Raw genomic sequence first — 12,362 nt, 5'->3', positions numbered from 1 at the left:
AGTAAAGCGGTATATATATTAATTATTTTATTTATTCTTTCAATTTTTAATAAAATTTATGAATTTTGATCTTATTTAGTTTATAATTTTTTTTTTTTGTAATTTAGATATATAATTATGTGCCGATGATAAAAAGGATTCTTTAATCTATAAGTATGTTTTTAACCATATTGAAAAATAATAGAGTGTAATTGTTTTCAAAATAAAATAAAAATAGTACACTTTAAAATAAATATTGAGACACATTATACATATAATTTTATGACTATTGCTCTTTATTACAAGAGGCAAGAAATAACCACTTTGATCTGGTAATTACTTAATTATCCCTCGAAATTTTTATATGACCACTGTAACTATATATCTAAGTCATGGTTATTACTGTGTATTTTTCGTGTAATTGGAATTAATAAGTTTTAGTATTGCTTTAATTTTGTATATCTATAAATCATAAGAGATAATGTGTCTCTTAAAAACCAAGAATGTTATGAAAAAATCAGAATAAATCAAGAACATTCTTGGTATTGAAAGTTTTGTATTTTAAGTTAAACATTGATGGTATGTAATTACTAACTAATTAACACTTGTGAGAAGTTTGGAAACTTTGCTGATGAATGATGGTCTGGCAAAGGAAAACAAAAGAAGAAATATGAGGATGAGGCTTGTGCAGCTCAAAAAGATTCAGACTAAAACACGTTTTTGTTGATGGCTACCACAAATGAAGAACATTTTTCGTCCTAGTTTTGGTTTCTCGACACTGGTTGTTCTAATCACATGACAATTCACTAAGAATGGCTAGTGAATATTAATACATCAAGAAGGAGCAAGATCAGGTTTGTTGATGATAGAAAGTTGGAAGCTGAGGGGGTTGGGAACATGGTGATCAAGAGGAGAAATGGGAAGACAGTAGTGATTGAAAATGTGTTTTATGTGGTAGGAATGAAGAGCAATCTACTGAGCATTGGGCAGCTGATTCAGAAAGGATTTCAAGTGATCATGAAGAATGATGCTTTAGAGATGTATGATGGGCATAAGAAGATGATCTAAACGCCCCTCTTTCAAAGAACAAAACCTTTGTCATCAATATACAAGATGCACATATTCAATGTTTGAAGGCAACAAGCTCAATTGATGAAAACTGACTTTGGCATTCAAGATTTGGCCATCTCAACTTCAGAAGCTTGTAGTACCTAGGAGTCAAGAAGATGGTGAGTGGAATTCCTATGATTGATGTCCCTAAGAAGGTGTGCAAAGTATGCATGGTAGGAAAACAATCAAGAAATTCCTTTAAATCACAAGCGCAAGCAAGAGCGAAGAACGTTTTTGATGTGGTTCATAGTGACATATGTGGACCATTTGAGGTGCCATCATTAGGAGGTAATAAGTATTTCATAACTTTTGCTGATGAATTCAATAGAATGTTGTGGATTTATTTGATAAAAACCAAAGATGAAGCATTGGAGACATTCAAAAACTTCAAGATAAAAGTGGAGATGTTGTCAATGTGTTAAGGATAGATGCAGGAAGTGAGTATACATCACATGAATTCAAGGAATTTTGTGTCAATAATGGAATTGAATGAGGTAACAACTCCTTACACACCTCAACACAATGGTCTGGCTAAAAGGAGAAATAGAACAATTCTAGACATGACTAAAAGTATGATAAAAGAGAAGGGACTGTCACACAAGTTCTGGGGAGAGGCTGCATCAACTGCTGCCTAATATTCTTAATAAACGTCCGAAAAAGAAACTACCATATAAGATATGGAGTGGAAGGAAGCCAGTAGTAGGGCATTTGAGAACATTTAGTGCTCTATGTTTTAAACACGTATCAAACCAAAAAAGAAGAAAGTTGGAGGACAAGAGTGAAGCCATGATCTTGTGGGTATCATCCAACAGGTTCCTACAAACTGTATGATCCTATCATGGGCAAAGTGGTAGTTACTAGAGATGTGAAAATCATTGAGCAAGAAAACTGGGACTGGAAGCAAAAGGCCAATAGCACCTAGAACAGAAGACCAACAGCCAACACTGGGACTGGGAACAAGTGACTAGCAACACAAGTCACCCTACTCAGATTCCTTTAAAAATGCAAGATGTCCATCAGACCAAGCAAGATAGAATTGAAGAAATGATAGAATCAAGTAGATCTCAGAGGGCAAGGCAACCACCTACACATTTAAGAGAATTTGAAGTATACAATGATAATGAAATTGACAGTAGTGGAGATCTAGTGCATTTTTCCTTATTTGCATATACAAAACCTTTGAATATTAAAGAAGCATTGAAGAAAGGATCTTGGAAGAAAGCAATGATGGAAGAGATCAATGCAATTAATAAGAATCAAACATGGTATTTGACATATTTGCCTCCAAAACAGAAGCAGATTAGAGTAAAGTGGGTCTACAAATTGAAGTTGAATCCAGATGGCACAATTGCTAAGTACAAAACTAGATTGGTTGCCAAGGGATTCTTGCAAAAGGCAAGTATAGACTACTCTGAAGTGTTTGCTCCAATGGCCATAATTGAGACAATCAGGCTTGTGATAGCACTGACATGTGCTAGGGGTTGGTTGATGTGCCAACTTTATGTGAAATCTGCATTTATGAATTGATGGATGGAAGAAGAGGTATATGTCTTTCAACCACCATGATTTATGATTAAGGGGAAGGAGGATAAGGTGCTCAGATTTAGGAAAGCTCTATATGGTTTGAAGCAAGCACCAAGAACTTGGAACAAAATAATTGATTAATTTCTTATTGGCATTGGATTCATCAAATGCATAGTGGAGTATGGAGTTTATGTGAAGCATTGCACACTGAATGGAGGGCATGCAATGATCATGTTGTGCATATATGTTGATGACTTATTGGTGACTTGCAGCAGCAGAAAGGTAATTGCAGAATTCAAAGAGATCATGAAAGATGAGTTTAAAATAACAGGCTTGGGCAAACTAAACTGCTTTTTGGACATGGAGTTTAATGAGATTGAAGAAGGATTGTTGATACACCAGAAGAAATATGTTAGAGAGATCTTGAGAAATTTTAATATAGCTGGTTGCAACCCTACTGTCACACCCATTGAAGTGAATGCAAAGCTGGAAACAGAAATTGAAGAAGAGCTGGCTGATTCAACTCTATTCAAGCAGGTTGTGGGTTCCCTAAGATACTTGTGCAATACAAGACCTAATATTTGTTATAGTAGGCGTGGTAAGCAGATTCATGGAGAGACCCAAGCATTCTCACTGGATGGCAGTTAAGAGAATCATGAGATATGTTCAAGGCACAATAGAGCATGGAATTTTGTTTGCAACAAATTTAAAGCAAGAAAATGGAGATTTGGTTGGGTATTTAGATTCAGATTGGTGTAGAGATAAGAATGATAGAAGGAGCACTTTAGGCTATGTGTTCGAATTCATGAAATCTCCAATAGCATGGAGCTCAAAAAAGTAGCTAGTGATAACACTTTCTTCATGAGAGGCTAAATATATTGCTGGCAGCTATGCAACTTGCCAAACATTGTGGTTGGAATCATTGACAGTAGAATTGAAGCTGAATGTATGCAGGCAAATTCCATTGATGATAGACAACATTTCAGCAATAAATCTAATAAAGAACCCTATGTCTCATGGAAGAAGCAAATACATTGAGACAAGGTTTCATTTCTTAAAAGTTCAAGTTGGAAGAAGCAAGTTGAAGCTCATTTATTAGAAAACTGAAGTTCAATTGGATGATATCATGACCAAGGCTTTGAGGACAAGTAGATTTGAAGAGTTAAGAAAATTACTAAGTGTAAAATCACTTAGAAACTTGAATTAAGGGAAAGTGTTAGAAATCAAGAATGTTCTAGGAAAGTCAAAATAAACCGAGAACGTTTTTGGTATTGAAAGTTTTGTAATTCAAGTTAAACATTGATTGTGTGTAATTACTAACTAATTAACCACTTGATTAGTTAGTTAGGTAGTTAAAGGTCAGTTAGAATGAATCATGTATAAATATCACACTTCAATCATTCAATAACAAGTCCTACAACTCATATACTTTCTACTTTTCTATTTTCTTGCACTTGAAGTAATAAGCTTGAAAGCTAATAGTGTGAGATTTTATCAAAAGAAACATTAGATATAATGTATTTGCTTAGACTTATGAAGAAGAGAACTGCAATCACACAAGCACAAGGACGTAGAGATTCACGTCATCATTGTTGCATTGCCCCGTCACACCCAACATCACCGCACAATAGACTGGTAGAGAATCGACATACACAAGGTCAGAGATAGCGCCATAGAGCACAAAAATGAGAACAACAATGAAGATTGTAGAGAATGAAATGAAATTGAGACAAGAGACTTTGACTTGTAAATATGGTATGTAGAAACCAAAAGTCAATCCCAAAAATGAAAGATAATAAAGGATGAAGGCCTTAGAAAATAAGCAAAATATTTACTGAGTTTTGAGTACAACAAAGAGTAACAATAGATGTTCTTTAGAAAAAAGTCACAAATGGATGAAACTCTTAGGAAATGGAGGTCTTTTTTATAGTAAATAAGTATTTCAATTCTTAAAATTATAAGGACCCGTCAATATAGTCCTTCAAATTTTGCACCACAATTTTAATTGTTCAATGTATGTCTTGTAATTATTGATTAATATTCTTTAGTTTAAGGCAATAATTTGCTAATTTATAAATTTAAATTTGAAGGACTAAACTATTTGACACTAATTTGCTTAATTTATAAATTTGTAACATATTGATATTAGAAATTCTAACTTTTTACTAACTATAACCTAATCCATAAATAATAACCTGTACTATACTCCAATATCCAGTTCTTACAAATTCACATATATTCTGCGGGTAGCAATTCAGCTTCCATGGATTTATAAAACCATCGAATTCATGGCTAATGCATCTCCATTCCATTGGTTTCGTACTCTACAGGGAAAGGTTGTAAGGTATAATGAAGTTTCAGATATGGTCATATAAGGCAGTTTTGCTAGTGACAGGAGGCATGACATCAGTGATGGCAATATTGGCTCAAACCGTAGTTGAACCTCAAATTGCTGTGAGCTTACAATATGAGGTAATGCTAGCACAATAAATTACATACGTCGATTATTGAAACATAGTATGAAATAGAGGCTCAAAATTTTGATCTGTATGGAACATTTCTGACATAATTCAACTCTCTAGTAGCAGAAATAATTTGTACAAGCAGCTTTATGTTTATATACACTATTTTTGGTGAATTTTACATTGTCCTCAATTTTACTCTAGTCATCATACAATGTGACAATATCATTAATCAAAGTATTACTAATGACCATTTTACAACTGTCATCGAGGGATGTATCCACTGAGTTGACACCTCATAGAAACCAAATGTGAAAGAACTTGATACCTAGGGTATGTGTAAAACAACTTGAAACCATTTCAAACAAATTGTGACTATAGTTAATCTTGTTTTCATGCTCATTCTTCATGTTCATGTTCATCTTCTGAATCTGCATATAAAAGAAAATGTGAAGAGCAGCAGTTTACAATCAGACAACCAGTTAAACATTTTACGTACTAAAGCCATTGTTGCTAAAACTACTGCTATGTAGATGGGACTTCAACATCAAGATTTTCTAATTGTTTGTTATATAATTAATTCCATTCAGATTTTAAGAAGGATCAACTATTGCAGCTGGTATCTTTTCCAATAAAAAAGTCACACTAAAAAGCCATATGCGGAACAAATCTTTCAACTTACCAGATCGAATATCTTCACTAACTTTTCCTCTTGCGCGGATTTGACCAACAAGCATTCGAAGCATCAACACCCACCAATAAATATTAAGAACAAGCAAACAGAATAAAAGAGTATTGAATACATAATAATATATTGAACCATCCATCCAATGGTTTTCCAATTTCAAGGTGACAACAACTTCATAGCTGCAAATAAAAGAAGAAAACAATTACAGAGGAATAAAAAGACATGTGAACAATCGACAGCTCTAGCGTTACTTTTAGGCTTAATTACATGATAAACTGCAGGAGATTCACAAACTTTTAAAGGACTTAGACATGGCCTATCAGTATGAATCAGCAAAATATGAATGGATGACATAAAAGTTAGTTTGGATACATTTCTCAATTTTTCACTTGTAGAAAAGAAGTAGTAAAAGAATCTTGCGATACCTATAAGTTTTCTAAATAATGGTTCTGTATAAGTTGGAATCAACTTTTGCAGCAAATTTTTTTCAGAAACTCCCTTGTTTAAATTGTCCTTAAACACTTACAAGAACTGTTTTTGCAAGTGAAGAACTATGAATGAATTACTCTAATTAAATGGCTTCAAGAAGTTAGAAGCTAATCCAAACTATATTTCTTTGCTTGACAAACTATCAAAAATTACAAATTCTTCATTAAGTCATTATATAATTCCTAAAAAAGTACATAACGTAAATCATTAAGATCATTTTCCACACATTTAAGGTAAATTCATCATCCTTTAAATGTAAATTTGCAAACATTTAACTTCCATTAAATGCTTTCCAAAATTATATAATTTCACCAAGATAAACAATCAGAGGCAAAACAGGGAAATTTTTACAGGTGGAATAATGAAAACAAAATGTTAACTAGGAACTGATTTAACACAAACCTTGTACTTCGAAGAACCCAGAATGGGTAGTAAATGACGCGTAGTATGGTGAAAGACAAAACAAAAAGAATAAATGCAAAGCTAGCTATTGTTTCAGCGCCGCTGTATTTGGACATTTTCCCTATCTCCAAATACACATCAGTTGCATCATGAAGGGCCAAAACAACTGATCCAACACGAACAAACCTGAGTGAATTGAACATAATAAGCAAAAAATATATATAGTGCACGAAAATATCAAAATTTAATAGTGAAGTAAATTTAGCTAAAATAGAATTATTGCAAGCATTAAGTCCACAATACACTCATTTTATACAGTATGAATGATTTACGTCCATTTTATTCTCTCACTTTCTCGTCACAAACATGAATATTTTGACAGATTTAACTCTTTTAACAGATAAGGAGTTCAAAATGAATTAAATTCAAACAAATTTAACAATTACAAAAAAAAAATCCTCTACATGACTTATATCAAAATGCTTGGATGACAAGAAAAATAAAGGGACAATGAAATCTTACCTATATATGTAGGATAACACAATGAGACTGAGAGAAGCAACATGATGTGTCATTGAAATCCCAAAGTCGGAGCGTCTTGTTTCCCAGAATATTAAAGCAAGTATGGAGTATGAATAAAATCCAGCAGCATACATATACAGCCCCTTCAATTTCAATCTAAAGAAGAATAAATTAAAATTGCAACTGAAAACAACAATAATAATTAGGCATATATATAACAATCTTACTTTATCTTTTGATCTGGCCATATCTGATTCCCTGGCCCGACCCAAAAATTTCTTGTATCAGTAAACCAAGGCTCATTATATGTTACAGACAGTGCAAAAATCTCTGCAGATAGAAAATATACGCATTTCCATGCTGATTCTTTAAATTTCCTAATCTTCTTTCTTCTATCATCTGTATGAAAATCAAGCACCCCATGTTCCTTTCCAAATATCAATCGTCTTGCCACTTTCTGCAAATGGTGTGTTGTGGTTGTGAATTATGATATGTAAAATAAAAGTGATCGAACGAAGAAAGGAAGATATTGAGTACCTCGAAAAGAAATCTGTCGAGAAGGAAACGAAGGGAAGGGAAGAAGAGAGCGAAGAAAGGTAAAAGGAAGAAATCAGGAAAAGCAGGGTAAGATTGTTGTTGCCAGTCAAGGGAGGTGAGTTGTTCAAGTACCGAACCCATTGCCACCGGAAACAAACAAACAAACAAACAGGTAACGCTTGCTGCAGAGTTAAGTGTCTGTGTGTACAATCACGGATATTGTGTTACTAGTTGCCAATAATGAATGAATAGTAGTCAACTATCAGCTTGGAATGGAAGGAAGGAACACAACATCAACTATAATTAATAAACGGATGGGGGAAAAGAACCAGATTTGTCTCTTTTTCCAAGGTGAAACACTTTTCTCAATATGGTTACGGTTTTTTATCATCTATCTTATCAATTCGTTGAATTATGGAATTGGTCTCTTCCTCCAGTTTTTTAATTAAAAATAGTAGTATATTACGAGAATGTTTTAATCATTCAATTATAATTCGGTCATCATATTAATGTGTAAAACTCTCGTTGTACTATTTTTACCTTCAAAATATATTTTAAACAACAGGAAATATAATGCAATAATGTTCAATGATTAGTATCATAAAATTGCAGTAGAAATTTTTAAAAATTTAATTTTGATTTTTGAAGTTATTTATTTTGTAATTTAATTAATCCAATATTATATATCATCTAAAGTATATTAAATAAAAATTCTTAAGTCCTAACTTAACTATCAAATGCTGATATTATTAGGTTGGATGTCTTATCTCAAAAATTTTATTTTAATTAAAAATTTTAAGGGATAAATCTAAAATGTTGAATTTTAAAATTAGAGACCAATTATGTAAATTGATGAAATAGAAGGATTGCAATTAAAATTAGAGACCAATTATGTGAATTAGTGGTGCCCTCCCTTCTCCGTCCTCGTCTCCTCTAAATCCTCCAAAATACATAGAGAAAGTAAAAATGAGATATTTTGTTTCTCTCTCCTCTCAAATTATTATATGACCACAATCACCTTGTACAAACTTCAATGAAAAGAAAATATCAATTGTAACTAAAAATAATAAATAAATAAAAAAAGAAAGAAATAAGTAAAAGGAAGAAGAAAAAAATTGAATCAAATAAATTAATGTGCAGGTTTGGTTTATGATATTTTGACTGCGGATACCCGAACTCGCTTAATCCAATATATTATTAAAAATTAAAAAGTTATACTACTTAAACTGAAAAGGCCCAATAACTTGAGCCCATTTTTTTCACCCATACCTCACCCATCAAATTTCAGTAACACTAATTTTCATCCATACCTCACCCATTAGATTTCAGTAACCCTAATTTTCACGGATTTGGATTCTCTACCTTTGAGTTGTTAAAGGTAGAGTAACTCTAGGAAAATTTTGTGATGAAATCGGAGAGTGTAATGTTTAGGATGGAGAGAGAATCAAGAGAGAGAAAACAAATGTTGAGAGAGATAGATAGAAAGGTAGAGAATCTAAATCCTAATTTTCACCCATACCTCACTCATCACTCTCTAGTCTCTACTCTCTCTTCATTCATTCAGATTTTAGTAACCCTAATTTTCACTCTCACTCATAACTCAACTCAACATTCACTAAGAAACCCTAGCCACCACTAACACGCACGTGTTAAAATAATAATAATAATAATAATAATAATAATAATAATAATAATAATAATAATAATAATAATATAATAATAATAATTAAATAAAAACTAAACTTCCTTTACCACATCACCTCATTTTTTTTCTAATTTATTTTTCCCTTTCTTTTTGATACTCAGATTTGTCAACTGAGACCCTGTCGGCTACTTTGAGAGTTGTTGGAGAGCAAAATTAGACGATTCTCCATAGTTGTGAGTTGACGACGATCATCGTCATATATTTTTTTTATAATGCTATTACTATTATTTTACTTGTTTTCTATATTAAAGTATTTATTGAAAATTTTGAGGAACACAACATTTGAAATTTATCTCGATTTCGTCAATTATTTAATTTAATGGTCATTGTTATATAATATGTTATTAGTTTGATTTACGAGTTAAAGTATTTAGATATTGAATTGTTATGCGATTGAATATGTTTTCCATGAATTACGATGAAATGATTTTAAATACGTGTTTGTGAAATCGTTGTTATAATTATTAAATCGTTAACTCCGTTAGGTGCACCTGTTACTTCATTTTGATTAGGGAGAGTTATCCGTTAGATGGAGCCGCCCCTATGAGAAATGCCATTCGTAGGAGGAGAGGGCTATCAACGAGATGTAAGCTCCCAAATTGATACGTGATGTTGCGTTGCGGGATTGAGAGGAGAGGGATATCCGTTAGATGGAGCCACCCCTAAGGGAAAGGTCACCCTTAGGAGGAAAGGGCTATCAGTGAGATAAAGTCGTCTCTTGGTTCTAAAAATTTCGTATTGTTACTTGTTTGATTTTTATGATGATTTTAAGGTTGTTCATTTTGATTTCGCTTCGTTATTAACTGGATTTTTAATATTTATGTTCGAACGGTTAAATTATAAGTTTAATGACTATATATGTGTATATATTTAAATTTAGAATTTTCTAGATTTTTAAGTAATATTGTTTAACATAATTGTTGTCCAATTGCAAAGTAGTTATTCGTGCCTTTTTGTGTTTCCCTTCTAATTGATGGTGGTTCTTGTCTCCTCGCTAAATCTTTGTGACTTACCCTTTATGTTTATTTTTTCAGATTCACATGCAGCTGAGTAGAAATCTGTTATTAGATTCAAGTTTCAACATATTTCTTTTTGGTAGGCCTCTTTGATCGAGGACCAATTTTTTGTAAAATATGTCGAGTCTAATGTAATTTGCAGCTATTTTGAAGTCTAGAGGTTTTTTTTTTGGAGGTGTACTAAACAACTAGATTATGTTCTTTAAATTTGTGACTGAATTGAAAGTTAGTTGTTTAATTGTTAAGTTAGTTGGTAGGCTTTCCAGGCTAGGAGTATAGCTTGTGCGCCGATCACGACATTTAATTTTCGGGTCGTGACAACCATTGTCTTCGCCGCGCAGCCACAAATCTTTCACGTGATCTCCATCATTTCTATTTTGATTTGAATTGTAGCCACCTCTAGTTTGTCGTTGTCACTATCATTTATCGTCACTAAGAACAAAAAGATTAGTATTTATTGTATAATGGTATTTAGGGTTTCTTTTTTTCTTTTGGGTTTTATGAGTTTTTTGACATTTTAAATTTGTTGAAGTTTTGTTTTGTTCTTGGTTTGATTTTTTGAATCTGTTTTGGGTTTTTATTTATTTTTTTTTTTCTTTTATGCTTTTTCTCATATTTTAATTTTTTTTGAAGTTTTGTTTTTGTTATGGGTTTAATTTTTTATTTTGTTTTGGGTCTTTTAGGGTTTCTTTTTTTATCGTTAGTATTTATTGTATAATGGGTCGGTTTCTGATTTTGTTTTTGATTTTATGATTTTTGTGACATTTTAAATTTGTTGAACTTTTGTTGTTGTTATAATGTAATTTTTGAATATGTTTTTGTTCTTTTAGGTTTTCTATTTTGGGTCTTTTATGATTTCCTTATTTATGGTTAGTATATATTGCTTAAAAAGTATTTTAGGGTTTTTGATTTTGTTTTGGGTTTTATGATTTTTCTGAAATTTTACTTTTTGTTGAAGTTTTGATTTCAAATTTATTTTGGGTCTTTTAGGGTATCTTTTTTCGGATCTTTTATGGTTTCTTATTTTTTTTATTAGTATTTATTGAATAATAGGTCTTTTAGGGTTTCTGATTTTGTTTTGAGTTTTATGATTTTTCTGACATTTTAAATATGTTGAATTTTGTTTTTGTTCATGGTTTGATTTTTGAATCTGTTTTGGGTTTTTTAAGTTTCTCTTTTGGGTCTTTTATGATTTTTTATTTATTTTGTTAAGTAGGATTCAGTGTGTTTAACTTAGAGTTGTCTTTAAGGTTATATTTTCAATTTATATGTATATATTTTTAACTATTTTAGTTAATGTTGTAATGCTATATTTTTAGGAGTTATTTGTTTTGATTTATTTAATATTTGTTAGATTTTTTTTTCTTGAAGGTTATCATTTATATTCATTATTTGGAAATATTTTTCTTATCTTATTTTTTTGTCTCATGTTGTTAGATTAAGTTTATGTGTTATATCTATTAAAAATGTTATGATTGATTTTTAACTTTTCCTTTTGATATTTTGACTTAGAAAAATGAATTAAGAAGTCATAACCCCATTAGCCAACGAGGAGGTATAGAGCAATAGAACTGTAAGTGTATACTTAAGTTTCTTTCTTCAATTTTTGTTTGTTTATTTATTTTTATTAAATATGCTTAATTTTTTCCCCGTAAATGCATGCTTCTATTTATTTATTTATTAATGTAATGTATACTTATATTTTTTTTTAATGCATGCTTTTGTTTTATTTAAATGTATTATATGTTACTTTCTTATTTAAACGTAATTTATGATTTTAGAATATAATTATTGCTTTTTTAAATGTATGGTAATTACTAAATGTATGTTTATGCGTGATTTTCCTTTTTCGATTTCAGTTTTTTTTGTGTTTTGGTGATGTATAATATGTGTTTCCTAAATGCATTATTCTCTCTCTCATTATTTTT

At 31.3% G+C, this 12,362-nt stretch overlaps 1 protein-coding gene across 1 annotated transcript; it reads right to left on the bottom strand.

The window, feature by feature from the left end:
• Positions 1-5,151: 5,151 nt before the first annotated feature.
• Positions 5,152-7,992, bottom strand: LOC101505395 (ASC1-like protein). Its single transcript, XM_004490262.4, has 6 exons — positions 7,714-7,992; positions 7,404-7,633; positions 7,177-7,332; positions 6,655-6,840; positions 5,758-5,942; positions 5,152-5,506 (listed from the first exon to the last, which is right to left on the bottom strand). The coding sequence occupies exons 1-6, from the start codon at positions 7,852-7,854 to the stop codon at positions 5,475-5,477; spliced, it is 930 nt and encodes a 309-aa protein (XP_004490319.1). The 5' UTR covers positions 7,855-7,992; the 3' UTR covers positions 5,152-5,474.
• Positions 7,993-12,362: the final 4,370 nt, after the last annotated feature.

This window comes from Cicer arietinum, chromosome 2 (genome assembly GCF_000331145.2).
Source record: "Cicer arietinum cultivar CDC Frontier isolate Library 1 chromosome 2, Cicar.CDCFrontier_v2.0, whole genome shotgun sequence".
NCBI lineage: Eukaryota > Viridiplantae > Streptophyta > Magnoliopsida > Fabales > Fabaceae > Cicer > Cicer arietinum.
This window is presented reverse-complemented; position numbering and strand designations above follow the sequence as displayed.

Bases quoted from the DNA above. Each gene is read 5' to 3' on its own strand.
- LOC101505395 (XM_004490262.4), bottom strand. From the start codon at position 7,854: ATGGGTTCGGTACTTGAACAACTCACCTCCCTTGACTGGCAACAACAA. The intron at 7,333-7,403 runs GTAAGATTGTTA...ATTCTTCTTTAG, and splicing joins TGGCCAGATCAAAAGATAAA to ATTGAAATTGAAGGGGCTGT. The intron at 6,841-7,176 runs GTAAGATTTCAT...CAATTCACTCAG, and splicing joins GTGTTATCCTACATATATAG to GTTTGTTCGTGTTGGATCAG.